At 43.0% G+C, this 15,988-nt stretch overlaps 2 protein-coding genes across 4 annotated transcripts in view; one reads left to right on the forward strand and one right to left on the reverse strand.

Moving 5' to 3' along the window:
- Btd (biotinidase) overlaps window positions 1-13,000 on the reverse strand; it is a 36,624-nt gene extending 23,624 nt beyond the window's left edge. The window contains exon 1 of one of the 2 annotated variants that reach the window (XM_041662862.1): window positions 12,892-13,000. In XM_041662862.1, the coding sequence (XP_041518796.1) occupies window positions 12,892-12,923 (32 nt within the window). In that variant the 5' untranslated portion in view covers window positions 12,924-13,000. The remainder of the gene's footprint in view (window positions 1-12,891) is intronic. The other variant, XM_041662865.1, reaches the window with a different exon arrangement.
- A 54-nt stretch (window positions 13,001-13,054) lies between these two features.
- Window positions 13,055-15,988, forward strand: part of Hacl1 (2-hydroxyacyl-CoA lyase 1) — a 35,690-nt gene continuing 32,756 nt past the window's right edge. Inside the window, exons 1-2 of one of the 2 annotated variants that reach the window (XM_041662860.1) lie at window positions 13,055-13,230; window positions 13,408-13,512. In XM_041662860.1, coding sequence (XP_041518794.1) covers window positions 13,141-13,230; window positions 13,408-13,512 — 195 coding nt within the window. In that variant the 5' untranslated portion in view covers window positions 13,055-13,140. Of the gene's footprint in view, window positions 13,231-13,407; window positions 13,513-15,988 lie in introns of those variants that run through there. The other variant, XM_041662861.1, reaches the window with a different exon arrangement.

The raw sequence follows: 15,988 nt of genomic DNA on the forward strand, positions 1-15,988 counted from the left end.
CTGTAGGTTTTTTGGAGCCTGTCCTGGAACTAGCTCTTGTAGACCAGGCTGGCCTCGAACTCACAGAGATCCGCCTGCCTCTGCCTCAGAGTGCTGGGATTAAAGGCATGCGCCACCACCGCCTGGCTTGGGAGTGCTCTTCTTAATAATACTTTAGCTGCTAAGATTTCGTTAATTTCCCAAGAAATAAATTCAAGTTGCCTTCAAGAATTAACAAAACTCATGTTCCCTTTCTTTACATAATCTTCCTAAAATTCTGTTCACTACTTTCTAATTAATTATGTGATGGAATGTTAGTATCTCTCCAAATCTTGAAACTTGAATTTTGAGAATGCATTGAATTTCTGTGTTAATAGAAAAGGTCTCAACTATGTTTCTAGTGAGTCTTCTGTAGAATACCATTTCCCACAGAACTGTGACTACTTGCACAACTCTGCACAGAACTACAGTTTTGTTCTTTATTTTAGCTGTTTGGATAAGAATGGACTATATATTCTTCTCCAGTCCCCTTCCACCCTCCTCCCTTGATGTGGGATTCCCCTCTGTATAGTGTGAATATGTTTTATTGCTATTGGTTAATAAAGAAACTGCTTTTAGCCAATAGCTTAACAGAGTAAAGCCAGATGGAAAATTCAAACAGATGTAGAGAGAGGGTAGGTGGAGTAGAAGAGACACCATGTAGTTGCCAAAGGAGACAGATGCCGTAGAACCTTACTGGCAAACCATGAGTCTCATGGCAATACATAGATTAATAGAAATAGGTTAATTTAAGATGTAAGGGTTAGTTAATAAGAAGCCTAAGCTATTGGCCAAGAAATGTAGTAATTAATATAGTTTCTGTGGCAATACATAGATTAATAGAAATAGGTTAATTTAAGATGTAAGGGTTAGTTAATAAGAAGCCTAAGCTATTGGCCAAGAAATGTAGTAATTAATATAGTTTCTGTGTGATTATTTCAGGTATGGGTGGCCTTGAAATGAACAAGCAATCTCTATCTACAAAATGGTGTCCACCAAATGGGACATGGATCTACATAAGACCTAAAAAAAGCTTTTAGAGACAGAGACAGAGAGAGAGAGAGAGAGAGAGAGAGAGAGAGAGAGAGAGAGCGCTTCTAGAACTACAAAAATGGGAGCCAAGCACAGATTCTTGGTAACCACGTTTTTTTTTTTTTCCAGATAGGCTCTGTTTGTTGGTAGCAAGCAAAGAAGTGTAGCTCCTCTAAGAGAAGGCTTCCTGATTCAGCACTAGCAGTAAAAACTTCACAGCCTCTTTTAAAAAGGGGGCGGCCCCCTCACTATTGCTAGTAGCATGAACTCTGGTTCTTTCAGAAGGTCCTGCACTTAAATGGGGTTTGTGAGTAGTGTGCTACAATCTGCTAATGGCAACATAGACCTGCTGCTGGCAACATAGACCCGCTGTGTCCCTGGAGCTGGGACACTGAGCATGGCTCACAGAGGCAGTGAACATTACTTCCACCATGTTGACCTGGGCAGAGCAAACAGGCAGGGCCATAGAATTGGTCCTAGCCATGCCTGCTTAGCTTTTTTTTTTTTTTTAAAAAAAAAAGGTGATCCTATCAGAAAATAATTACAGATACGCAATAAAGACAGATTCAGACAAAAATAAACCTCTGAGGGGGCTGGAGAGATGGCTCAGTGGTTAAGAGCATTGCCTGCTCTTCCAAAGGTCCTGAGTTCAATTCCCAGCAACCACATGGTGGCTCACAACCATCTGTAATGAGGTCTGGTGCCCTCTCTGGCCTGCACATATATACACAGACAGAATATTGTATACCTAATAAATAAATATTTAAAAAAATAAATAAATAAACCTCTGAAAAGGTCACAGTGTTGGAGAAATGTATGTAGGCTTGGGACAGAGAAGAAAAAGAGTATAGACAATTATAAAAAGAAATAAGTTTAAAAAATAAAACAAAGTCTTTAAAGAGACAGTAAAAGTAATATAAATGAGTACAGACAGTCATAAATTAAAGGAGTAAAGAAAAATAAGCCACATAATGATGGAAAATACACAGAGAGTCTGGATTATGCATATTATTGTGTTTTCTTTAAAATTTTTGACTGTGAATGAGCTAAGTACAGAGAGACATTTCATTGTACAGACTGCTAAGCTAAACCAACATATATTTTAAAGGTATCTTGACTTCAAATTTGAGTTAGCTAGTAACAATCCTAAGCTACTAGCCAAATATTTATAATTAATATTAAGCCTCTGCATGATTACTTGGGAGCGGCTTGTAGGATAGAAACTTCCGCCTACATAGGATATAGAAGAATTATTTTCTCCATGAGGTCAGACTCAAGAGGTTTCACTAAGACTCGAATTCTTCTCTTTCCATCTGCCTTTGCATGTGTCTTCCATCTGCAGGATTACCCTGTGGTGGCAAGATGACAGCTCCAAGTCTAGGCACCACATGGTGAAGAAGCAGGATGTACTTGCCAGTTCCATTGACTTTCCCCAAAGGTTGCCTAGCAACCTCTTCTAGCTATGAGGAAGGCTGGCTAATGGAAACTTCTTTACCACCTTAAATAAAAATTATGGCTTTTGTCAGACATGGAAAGCCAGTCATATCTGATTTTCACATAATTTCACATGTTAAAAGTATTTTTATACTAAAACTTTTTCCACTGATAATCTAAAGCTAAAATTTAATTATGTGTCTAGATGTCTAGGTTTTGTTTTTGTTTTATTAAGTCAGACAACCTTATTCATAAATGTTCATGTAATTAAAACACTTTTAGAACCACCATGTCTCTTTCTTTCTCTCTTTTTTTCTTTTTTAAAAAAACAGTTTTGTTGGGACTGGAGAGAGGGCTCAGTCGTTAAGAGCACTGACTGCTCTTCCAGAGGACCTGGGTTCAATTCCCAGCACCCACGTGGCAGCTCATGGCTGTCTGTAACCCCAGTGGCAAGAAATATGACACTCTCTCTCACACACATGCAGGCAAAATGCCAATACACATAAAATAAAAAGAAAAAATTATTAAAACAGCTTTGTCACCCACTAAACATTAATTTACTGTTGCCCATTTGAAAAAAAAATAGACTTTTTAAGTGTCTTTTAGTCGGTAGGCACTTCTTTCCTCTTTATTTCCTTAAAACTAATAGAGAAGATGTTGTCAGGAGGTGCCCTGGTCTGTAATCTGCCGGCCATGCATGTTACCTCATATCTTCAGCACTCAATGAATGTGGGGAGCACTGGTGTATGCTGTAATCTAACACTGGGGGAAAAGGTGGACTCCCTGGAGCTCACTGGTCAGCCAGTCTAGCTGAACTAATGAGCTCAGGTTCAGGGAGACCATGTCTTAAAATTAAGTTAAAGAGCAACTGAAAAAGACATCCGACATCTGCCTCAACATGTTCCTGCACATGCCACTCAAATATGTACATACAACACACACACACACACACACACACACACACACACACACACACACTAAGGCAGAAGCCAGATGTGGTGGCTCAGATCTGTAATCCCAGCACCTGGGAGCCTGAAGCAGGAGGATTGTGAGTTCAAGGCCACACTGGGCTATATAACTAGTTCTAGGTCAACCTCAGTACATAAAGAAACCTTGTTTTAACAAAATGAGCCTGGTGGTGGTAGCTCACACCTTTGATCCCAGCACTTGGGAGGCTAAGGCAGGCAGATCTCAGTTCGAGGTCAGCCTGGTCTATAAAGTGAGTTCCAGGATAACCAGGACCGCCCCACAGAGAAACCCTGTCTCGAAAAAGCAAACCAGACTTAAAACTCTGAAGACACTGTCAAAAGAAACAAAATAGTATCATATAGGTGTTAGAAGAGGAAGCGAATAGAAAGTTTTATTCAATATATATATATATATATATATATGATGGAAATAGAACAAATATATGTATATATGTGATATATGTGTGTATGTATGTATATGTGTGTGTGTGTGTATAAAATGACTTGAATTAAGAAATGTGCCACATAGGCTCATGTATTTGCCCACTTGAGCCTTGCTGTTTGGCACTGTTAGGAGAGGTTATGGTACCATTAAGAGGTGGAATCTTTCCAGATAAAGTATGTCACTGGGGGTCACTTTAAGGGTTTACAGCCTCATTCTGCTTCTTGCACATGGGAATCAATCTCTCTCTCTCACCTCACCCCCTTCCTATGTAAATGAAAATATGATCAGCCCGTTTCCTGTTTCTGCCACCCCGCTATGCCTTCTGTGTATTGATGAGTGCTATCCCTCTGGATCTGTAACCAAAATACACTCTTTCTTTCTGAAGTTGCTTTGCTCATGGTATTTTACCACAGCAAGAGGAAAGCGATGCATACATGAAGCTTGATATGTGTCTAAAGCGACAGAACATGATACTGGAATCAGAATGAACTGTTACAAATGGTGCTCAAACAACTGACAATTATGGCAACTTGACTATTACAAAACCCAATCAATTAGTTCCCTCTCTATTTCCTCATAGTGTAATTTAGCTCAGAGTCAAGTCTAAGTTTAGCCAAGTGACTTGTGTCAAATGGGACATTACCAAATATGCAAAGGCTTACACAATGGGTCTTGTCCCATTCTACAGCTATGAAGAAAGCAGGTGTCTAGTGAGATGTGTTTCAGTGGCAGATATGCCAGGTGCCCAGACAGACAACCCCGTCTGTCAACTGCCAGTATAATCTAGTGATAGGCAAATGATCAGACTCATGAATGAGGCCAGCTGAGCATGAGCCCAGCTGAACCTGGGTTCACAGATACGTAGGTTGTTTTTTTTTTTTAAGCCACCAAATTTTGGGTGGATAGATATCCAAGCAAACCTAATTCATAAAGGTGTTGTGTAGAAACAAGTGCAGGTTCCACACACCTCTGCCCCTTGTGTGCGTGTATTTCCTGGTTGTTGGGAGCCAGGCCAACCCAAGGCTTTCTCAGAGGCGCTGATGAAATAACAAAGAGAACACTAGTTCTATGTATTTGCCCAGAGGCAGACTTGGCAAGATCTGGTTTGGGGCTGGGTTGAGGGCTTGGAAGGTATTAAGGTTTTGGTTCCTGGGAACCTGGCTTTTCCCCTGAAGAGACTGGGGTTATCAGTCCCAAAGCTGCCATGTGCTCTGTTTACACACTTGAGATTCCCTGTGTTCCCTTTGTACATCTTTGCTTGGTTAGCTTCCTGCCGACACCATCTCATTGTATGATAGCTATCTGTCGACTCTGCCCATTTTCCCCTGTAAAATGTATATAAGATGCTATACTTACTTGGCATAAACCATCAGCTTAATTGAGATCTCCTGGTCCCAGAGTTTCTGGGTGCTTTGTTGTTATTTTTTATTTTCTGTTCCCTCATCCCTGGGTCTCCCCCCTCAGGATCCTGCCACTGAAGAATTACTTGCTGGACCAGGTCACCTACACCAGGTACACTAGAGACTTAATGAGGTTGGCATAGTGGTATACATCAGTGATCCCAGCACTTGAGAAGCTGAGGCAAAAGAATACCAAATTCAAAGCTAGCTTAGACTACCTAGTGAGTCCAAACAAGGTCAGAAAATCAAATAAATACAAAAGATGAAACAAACTTTATGACACAGAAAAAGGGTTAAAAGTTTCAAATTAGGGACCACTTATAAAATGAGATACAAGAAATAAAACATAAAGGAAAACAATTATCACAGATAATTAGAAAATTCAACATCTCAAAGGGAACTACAGGCAGATCTCTAGTTTAAGACTAGTGTGGCTCAAGTAGGGAAATTTTTTCTCAAAAAGAAAAAAAAGCAGCTATAAACAAAGAAAAAACAAATAATTTGCATTCAGGACATATAAAAGATATCTATGAACCAATAAGAAAAAGATAAATAATCTAGTAAAGAAAAGGGCAAAACTTTACTTCATTCATAATCACAGTATCTTTGGAAATGACAAGTTATTTTATGTCAATCAAGTTGGCAAAAATTATAATTTTATTTTAATGTTTCACTAGCATATGTTAAATATGCATGATGACAGGTTTCTTATGAGATTTCACCTATGTACGCGATGCATTTCTTTTTTTAAAGTATTAAATTTAACTGTAAATTTGAAATATTTTAAATTTATATTTTAAACTAAATATAAGAACATACTCATATTTATTTAAGCATAATTAATTTGCCACTGTCTTTCCCAAAAGTTTCACAGTGCCATTATAATCACTGACAGCAGCAGTACTTTTTGTTGTTGTTTTTGTTTTTTACTGTTTTGTTTTGAGAGAGGGTTTCTCTGTGTACCCTTGCCGTCCTTAAACTCACTCTGTAGACCAGGCTGGCCCCGAACCCACAGAAACTCACCCATCTCTCTCTCCCAAATGCTGGGACCAAAGGCCTGAACCACCATAGCCCAGCTAGCTACTTGAATTGTGTGTGTGAGTGTGTGTGTATGTGTGTGTGTGTGTGTGTAACAAAAGAATGACATGAAGCCAGGCAGTTGTAACACACACCTTTAATCCCAGCACTTGGGAGGCAGAGGCAGGAGAATCCCCGAGCTCGAGGCCGGCCTGGTCCACAGAGTGAAATCCAGGACAGCCAGGCCTACATAGAGAAACCCTGTCTTGACAAAACAAAACAAAAATAATAAAATAAACATTTCTCAGTTCTGCAGTATTGATACTTTGGACTTAACCACACTTGCCTAGAACTCACAAAAATCTAACCGTATCTGCCTTCCTAGTGCTGGAATTAAAGGCAAAGGCCACCAGGCCTATCTGGACCAGATAATTATATGCTGTCAGGGCTACTACAGGTTATTAAAATACCCAGATGCCGGCAGTGGTGGCACACACCTTTAATCCCAGCACTCGGGAGGCAGAGGCAGATGTCTGTGAGTTCAGCGCCAGCTTGATCTATAAGACCAAAGCTACAGAGAAACTCTTGTCTAGAAAAACAAAACAAAACAAAACACCCAGATCATAGACACTGTTGCCCATAGTGTCCCTTGATAGTGATAACCAAAAATGTCTTCAGAGATTTCTTATACTCCCTAAGATATAAAATCCCATGTGTTAAGAACTGGACTGTGGGGCTGGAGAGATGGCTCAGGAGCCGGAGAGACAGCTGAGAGGTTAAAAGCACTGACAGTCCAAAGGTCCTGAGTTCAATTCCCAGCAACCACATGGTGGTTCACAATCAACATGATGCATTTCAATCATATTCTTCCTTGTTACCCTTCTTTGTTTCCTGCTATTAATCCTCTTCCTAAAAGGAATCAAGACTGGCCTTGAATTCACGATGTAGCTGAGGATGAACCTGCCTGCTCTGTCTCCCAAGTGTTAGAATTATAAGTGCGCACTACCATGCCAGACTAGATTGGCAAAAACAAAAACAGTAAGGTTCCAATTGATGGAGAAAAGGGCAGTTCTCACACAATGATGTTATAAAGGAAAGTTCTTAAAATGACCTTGGAGAACAATTTCTGTTGAAACCGGCAATACCTCACAGCAGTATTCTACACGGAGACTCACATAGGCGTTAAGACATACAAAGTCTTCAGAGTGCGCTATCCATACCCTGAGAAACTACCCTAAAAGTCTGCTACTGTTTGACTGTGTTCCCCTAAATGGTATATTTCCCTCAACACAGCCATGCTGGAAGGTGGGGTCTAGTTGGAGGGCGTCTGACTCATTTATCCTCATGAATTGTTTAGGAATGAGTTCGCCATCTCTAGTTTGGTCTTCTTTTTCTCTCTTCCTCACACATTTGCTTGCCTTCCTGCTCTGCAGTTCTCACCAAAACCCGATTCTAGTAACGGACTCCTCTGAGCTGCTAGAAAAGTGGGCAGAAATAGGAGTCCTTACACAGTACTTAGCAGTGACCAGGGTTGATAATGCAGACTCTATAATCCTCAATTGCCTGGGAAGCTAAAGCTAAGGCTCACCAGTTCAAGGCCTTCCAGAGTGAGTTCAAGACCAGGCTAGGCAACTCACAGACCCTACCTCAACATAAAAAGCAGGGGAAGAGTCAGGGATGGAGGTGGAACAATCGCTTCCCCTGCACCACAGAACAATAGGCAATGCCTAGTGTCATGTACTCTTTTACAACAACAGAAATAGATTAAGACACCCTAAAAATGGATCATGAAGGTATTATAAACATAAAGTTCAAAGTAATGGCTCCCTCTATGGGATGGGAAAGGAGATGCAGTCAGGGCGGGACACAGGAGGCCGGCCCACTGTGTGGCTTTCCTGAGCTAGAAGCTGGCTTGTAGCTTTGTAGTAACTTCTGATCCTTTCATGGGTCTGAAAGATGCCATAAATATTAACTATAAGAAAACAATGAGTTGCTGATAAGCCCCAAGAAAGGGCTCAAAGGTTATGATGATGAAACCAGTTTATGATATTAAGTCTTCCCTTATGAAAATGTCCTTAGTTCAACCCTGGGGACTTTGCAGTTCTGTTCCAAGGAGAAACACTACATGCTGAGCCATTATGTCTTCATAGTACACATATCATTGCGGTGGTTATTGCTAATGTGAAACTCTTTCAAATTTACTTTAAAAAGAAAAGAAGAACAAAACAAACCCAGAATGGACAAAGCACGAGAACCACATTCTTTCTGTTTTCTTTCCATAGTGCTCCCGGCTTCAGTGCTAGGTCATGGCTGCATTAAACTGCTAGGCAAAGTTCAGGCCAGAGGCAGGAATCCAAGCTTTCTCTAGGTCAGAGGATACCAGGGGAAAGTGCTTAGTGCCTTTCAACAAAACGGGCATATTATTGAGTTATTACTAAGCTGTCCCTGACGGCTCCAGCGTCTAAAGTTGTCTCCATGGGCAGTTTTGCTTCAAGCTTGTTTCTCAGCTTTGCTACTATAAAGGTGATAAATTTAATGAGAAGCAAACAGAATCAACTTAGCCTGTTACACTCGAGCAACCATTTTACCCCTTATTTGATGCCTGTTCTGTCTCTGTTGATGTTTTCTACAGCGCATTTCCTGCAGTGTAGTTTAAGGGTTGTTTGTAAAAATAGTGCTCTATATAGATTTCCTTTTCATTTTTGTTCCTGGCTTTTTACTCGCAGGTGGTATAGCTGTGTGCTCTTAGCTACTCAGAAGACTGAGCCAAGAAGACCCAAAGTTCAAGGCCGACCGGGACAACTTAGTGAAACCCTGTATTAACGTAAAAAGTGAAAACAGGCCGGGCGGTGGTGGCACACGCCTTTAATCCCAGAGGCAGAAGCAGGCGGATCTCTGTGAGTTCAAGACCAGCCTGGTCTACAAGAGCTAGTTCCAGGACAGACACCAAAGCTACAGAGAAACCTTGTCTTAAAAAAAAAAAAAAGAGTAAAAACAGGGCTTAGTGGTACGAAGACCTCAGAGTACGTCTGAACATTATTAACCCACCTACCCAGCTTCTTCTATTGCTTGACCGCTGTCCTATATTCTCAGTCATGGGGGAACAGTTGGTTAAAAATTAAGCTCTCCGTTGTGTTAAGATAGCCACAGACTTGTGTAAGCAAGTGTCCACAAACCCCGTTAAGTTTGTACAAATACCTTGTTATCACAAATTGTACTACTAATTATAAAACGTTATCACAAGTAAATTCCCAGAATGTACCCAAATTGTCACCCAGAGCTTAACCTCAAATTGTAAAGATTCTTTTTCTTATATCACCCCAACCCTGCCCCCAACTTGCAGCTTTTGCTTCAAAAAGGACCAACTCCCCCTGCTCAGGGTCACAACACGGATCCCCCTGCTTGTGGCCCTAACTAGTTAGAAGTACCCACGTGGGGTGGAGTAAAGCTGCTTCTGCTCTTTAACATATGCTCGATTCCCAGGCCCAGCAGGTGTAGGAGCTGCCTAGCAAGCCCAAGGCCCTGGGTTCAATCCCCATACCAGAAAAGCAGAAGATATGGACTCAGTTTCCGTTTTGATTGTCAGCCACTTTGATTTTTTTAGCCCTTCTATAATATGTTACAAATTTCCTAGTTATCATCGATCGTCAACCTGAAACAGCCTGGAGTCAACTGAGCAATGTGTCTGCATAAAGTAGCTGCCAGTCTGCGGGCACATCTGTGAGGGACGAATCAAGATGGACATTAATCAAGGCAGGAGGGCCCAGCTCATAGGGCAGGGGGTCCAGGGCTATCTGAAAAAGCTCAGTAAGCACCAGGCAGGGAGTAAGCCACAGAGTGAACCAGCGAGTAGGTTCCTCCATGGTCCCTGCCTTGAGTTCTGATCTGACAACCTCTCTGAAAAATGGACTATGACTCCTTCTCCTCCCTGAATGTGCTTTGGGTCAGGTGTTTGTCACGACAACAAAATGAAGGTGGACTAACAAATAATCCTAATTCCTTCTTTGTTTGGTAACCAAGCACCACTTTTTGGTAAGGTATGACCTATTTGTCACAGGTTCAGCTAGGGTTGTAAGGATTCCTAGTGTTCGTATGAACCGACAGAGATAACATCACAATCTGGGGCCATGGAATTACTGCCTATAGAAGTTGCCTTCTTCTGAAAGTTAATCTTCCTGGGCATAATATTGCGACTTTCTTTTTAATCACTTATTTTTGGGTCAGGGACACTCTAGCCCAGGCTGGCCTTCACCTTGGGATCCTCCTGCCTTAGCCTCCTGAGTACAGGTATTGGAGGCATGCCTCACCACACCCTACCTACAGCTCTCCCTGCTTCTCCCAGGTACCTAGATATTATCTTCACCCACTTGGAGGAAAGTTGCCAAGTCACTCCTCATAATCTCAAATCTAGATCATTAAAATAATCACTATTTAGATTCTGATGATTGGTTCTGCCCTTTGGAAAGTTTTGTTACCAACACTGCCTTTTCTTTTGCTTTTTATTATTATTGTTATTTTATTTCATGTGTACGAGTGTTTTGCCTGCACGCGTGTCGTGTTCTATGTGTGTGCTTGGTGCCCTCAGAGGCCAGAAGAGGCCATCTGTTTCCCTGGAACTGGAGTTATAGAGGGCTGTGAGACACCATGTGGGTGCTGAAGATCAAACTCAGGCCGTGTGGAGCGTCGCCGCTGCTCTTAACCACTGAGCAATCTCTCCAAACCCCTAGCCTTCTGTTTTTAAGAAAGTTAAAATTTAGAGCTGGTGATACAGCTCAGTGGTAGAGTGCTTGCCTGATACACACAAGGTCCTAAGTTCGATCCCTAGCACATTTTTTAAAGATTTATTCTTCCAGCGGGGCAGTGGTGCCTTCAATCCCAGCACTTGGGAGGCAGAGACAGGCGGATCTGAGTTCAAGGCCAGCCTGGTCTACAAAGCAAGTTCCAGGAGAATCAAAGCTATGGAGAAAACCTGTCTCGAAAAAACAAAAACAAAACAAAAAGCTTATTCTTCCTTTGAGCAACAAGTAAACTTAAAAACAATGCCAAGGAGCTGAAGAGATGGCTCAGTGATTAAGATCACTGGCTGCTCTTTCACAGGACCTGGGTTTAATTCCCCGCACTCACATGGCAGCTCACAACTGTCTGTGATTCCAGTTCCAGGGGATCTGATACCTTCACACCAATGCACATAAAATAAAGTTAAATAAATTATTTTTAAAATGCCAGATTTTTTTCTTCCTTCCTCTTTATTTTTGTTTTGTCATTTCAGACAGGGATCTCTCTACATAGCCCTGATGTCCTGGAACACACTAGGTAGAGTAGCTAGGCTCTCATTCACAGAAATCCACCTGCCTCTGCTTCCCAAGTGCTGGGCTTTAAAGGCACACACCACCACGTCTGACTCAACCAGGGCAAAATTCAACAAATAAAATCTCAAGCACACTGCCAACATGATTAATGTGTGCAATGATTAATGTGTGCAATGCCTGCACAGAGTGCTTTGTGTAAATTACAGATCCTGGGGTTACTATGGTGCAGTGGGATGCAACTGGAGTGACTCTTGGCCTTCCAGTCAGTGTTCACATCGCTTCTGCTCAATCACAACAGGCAACGAGGGAAGCGTGAAATGGTGTACCATGCACTGCAGGTGAAGACAAGAACCAGCTCAATGGTTTTTCACTTGGCTAAATGGCAAAATATGGCCAGTTGGAGACTAATTCTTTTTTTTTTTTTTTTTTTTTTTGGTTTTTCGAGACAGGGTTTCTCTGTGGTTTTGGAGCCTGTCCTGGAACTAGCTCTTGTAGACCAGGTTGGTCTCGAACTCACAGAGATCAGCCTGCCTCTGCCTCCCGAGTGCTGGGATTAAAGGCGTGCGCCACTATCGCCCGGCTGACTAATTCTTTTATATAAAAAAACGCACTTAATCTGAATTACAGTGATTTGTTCTAATCAGAGTTAAGTGTGCACTTCATACAGAGTTCTGGTAGTGATTGTTTTGAGAAAGGAATCCATTGGCTGTATAGACAGCAGGCTTCGCCTTGAACCCGTAAGTCGAGAGCAACCAACATTATTAACTTAGTGACACTCCACAGAAACAAAAATAAATAAAAACCAGGCAGAGGGCACGGGCAGTTGCGGTGTGAAGGATGTTCTGGACAAGTTTATCTTTCGACAAACAAGCTGGGTGTCATCTATGATAAAAAAAAAAAAAAGTACACCTTTGAGCACAGACCTAAGTAACGTGCACATTCTGTGGCGTGCAAAAACCACAGTTATGAAATCAGAGGGTGCCGAAGCATGACAGCACGACCCATGGGTCATTTTCCTCAACTTTCCACTCGCTCCAAGCTAGCCGCGTCCCAGCAGCCTCCGCGCGGCTTGCTCCCGTCGGCAAGAAGCCCCGGCGGGGGCGGGGGCGGAGGTGCGCGCCGGAGCCACGCCCCTCCCCCACGTGGTCGGCTTCAGCCTTCACCCTCGAGGTGCACGGGTGTTACCCGCCTGCGCGGGACTGAGCCCCGTCGCTGCCCCGGTGGAGACGGAAACCATGGCGGGCCAACTCGGAGGTTGGGTTTCTTACCTGCTCGGCATAGGCCGCGGTCTCCGGTTCATCCCGCCTCCGCTGACGGCAGAGCCGGGCAAAGGCTGAATGGAGAATGGGCGTGCTCATGTTATCGCCTCACGGAGGACTGACTCCTAGTCCCGCCCCTTCTCTTGGCTAAAAGCGGTTGGCTGTTCTCCTGTCGGTCACCAGTAGCGTGCGGCCAACTCTGTCTGGATAGTGAGGCTGTGGGCCGCCAGAGTGCCTTGAAGTAACTTTAGGTGGAAGATGCCGGGAAGTAACTCGGGAGAGGGTAGCGATAGAAGCGAGGAGCAGGTGTCTGGTGCTAAAGTCATCGCCCAGGCCCTGAAAACGCAAGTATGGTGGATCGTCAGGGAGAGGAGAGAGAGAGGGAGGGGAAGAGAGAGAGAGAGAGAGAGAGAGAGAGAGAGAGAACGCGTTGTCATAGAGACGGAGGAGGGCGGGGCGGGGGGGGGGTCCTGTTGGCCTTTCTGGTGATCTGCGTTTATTCCTCTGTCCCCCCCTCCCCCCCAGAATGTGGAATACATGTTCGGAGTCGTAGGCATCCCCGTGACCGAAATCGCCCTTGCTGCACAGGAATTGGGCATCAGGTACATCGGGATGAGGAATGAGCAAGCGGTGAGTGTGGACATGGCCGAATGGCAATTATTCACTGCACATGGCGTCCCCCCACATCACCTTTAAAGCATTGCACATACCACACTGTTCCTACTTGACAGGAAAGTGCGATGCAGAGAGATTAAGTCAAACTTGCCCAATATGAGTCATTTGGTAGTGGCATTGAAACTCAGATATTCTGAGTTTGGGTCTGTGCTCAGACGTCAGAACTGGAAGGGATGGTCCGTGGCCACTATCAGGCTGTAAGTTCTAGCTATGTTGCTTCATCGCTGCATATGTGTATTGTCAGTATCTGGTGTGATTTCTATACATGACAAGGGCTCAGAGAGCATCTCCAGGATGGATGATTGAAGGCTAGGACTCATGCTGCATAACAGGCGTGGGGTAAGCTGAAAGACCTTAACGACAGTAAAGCTCTTACGGGAACCCGGGTTTAATCTGGAAGCGGGAAAAGCAAAGTAGACATTTTGTGATCCCACTTACATTGTTTCCCCTGGCTGCCCAGTCTTACCCTCTCTCAGCAACACTGGCAAGAATCTGCTGTGGATGGAGGGGTTGAATGATGATCTGAGTTCAGTGGCCAGGACCTACGTGGAAGAAGGAAGGAGATAATCCATTCACATTGTCGTCTGACCACACACACACACACACACACAAAGTAAATCTTAGAAAAGAGTACTATTTTGAAACATTGTCTGTCCAGCTGAGGCAGAGTCCTGTTTTCTCTTCCACTGTTGCCCTTTGATCTACCCTCTTGCCCCCTCTTGCCTCATTTTCTCTGCCCTCAAATGTGAGCTCCAGTGCAGCAGGCGTTAGGGTTCATTTTCCTATCTCCATGGTGCTTGGTTTGATTGAGGCGTTTGTATAATATAGATAACTTCTACATTATTTACTAATTGAAAAATGTTTATCAACAAGGTTTGGAATTTATAGGGAGTGTTTTCAGTCTGAAAACTGGTAGATATTGAATTTGGGTTGCTTACTCTTTTGCCCCCCCACCTTTCTTCAGTGCTAGGAATTGAACCTAGGACCTTGTGCATACTAAACAAGCACCCTGCCACTGAGCTGTGTACACTTACCTTTCCGTTTTCTTACTTGGAACAACTTTGTATTTTTTTTACCTGCGTGAGAAAGTATAGCTGCTGATCTACATTTTACTGTTTTTCTAGGGGAAGTATGATTGCCACTGCTTTCTTTTTCTTGCATTAGACATGTGCTGAGTATGTACTATATGCTTGGTAGGTGTTGCATAAGCAGTGGCAGAAAGGGATATAAAGAAGAAATAAGGTTTACTTTTCAACTACAAGTTGATCAACTGGGAAAAGTGGGGGCATGACAAAAAAAGGTAATCTAGAATAATGGTCCTCACAAAAGGAATCCATGAAGAGATAGTAGCTGCAGAGTATGTGGCTGGTTCTCTGATAGGACAGGAAAGATTGCTCATGGAAGTAATGTTTGTTGCATGCTGTATCAGTATAGCTTAAAGGCACAGCAGGCCGTAAGAGTGGACAGGTAGGCCAAAGGATGCTTATGGAAAGTCTATGGCTTACAACTGTAATCTCTATCTACTCGAGTGAAACAAATCACAGGTTTGGAGCCAACCCAGTGAACTGAGATTTGGACAGCTTGTTTTATCTTTCAGTGGTAGAGTGCTTGCCTAACATGCCTGGTGCTCTGGATTTCCCTAGTGCAACAACAAAAGAATTACATAGACAGACAAATACAGTCTTCAGAGAAAGCATCCCACAGAAGATAATGCCAGAGCTATCTTGAGGAAAGAGTAGGCATTACCTATTAGGAAGGAGGTGAGTGCTAGGTTAGGGACTCAGACTACAAATGATAATTCTACTGACTGAGGTTAAGAATAGAGAGAGGAGGAACAATCTAGAAGGGAAGATGGTGGGTTTAATGAAGGGAATATGCAAGAGGGCTCAGGATTCAAGAGCATGTTTGTGCTAAAGAGAAAGATATACCTGGGTACTGCTTGATTATCATTCATCAGCTCCTTAGAGTAGTTGAGACATTGATCATGTGGCCAGAAAGCGGACAGATTGTCAGGAAGCTGATTCTCAGCGCTTTACATGTCTGAGAGCCCTGATTCATCCTCCTATTAGTGCTGTGAACTGCATTCATCTTATAGATGAAGAAGCAAGTGTGCCGAGAAACTTGTCAAAATCAACAGTAGAATGGAAGGGAACTGGGGTCAGAATCAGAACACTTGGACTCCAGACTTTTACTAGCCTGCGTTGGTGGTGCACACCTGTAATCCCAGTGGTGCACACCTGTAATCCCAGCACTTGGGAGGTGGAAGCTGGCAGATCTCTGTGAGTTCAAGGCCAGCATGATCTACAGAACTAGTTCCAGGACAGCCAGGGCTACACAGAGAAATACTGTCTTGAAGAACCAAAGAAAAAAAGAGATAAGTAACACTATAATGTCCTAGACAAAGAATAATTTTAAAATGCACTCAGCATTT

Source organism: Microtus oregoni, unplaced genomic scaffold (genome assembly GCF_018167655.1).
Source record: "Microtus oregoni isolate MIOR12 unplaced genomic scaffold, Mior012 000013F_ref0000133, whole genome shotgun sequence".
NCBI classification, from domain to species: domain Eukaryota; kingdom Metazoa; phylum Chordata; class Mammalia; order Rodentia; family Cricetidae; genus Microtus; species Microtus oregoni.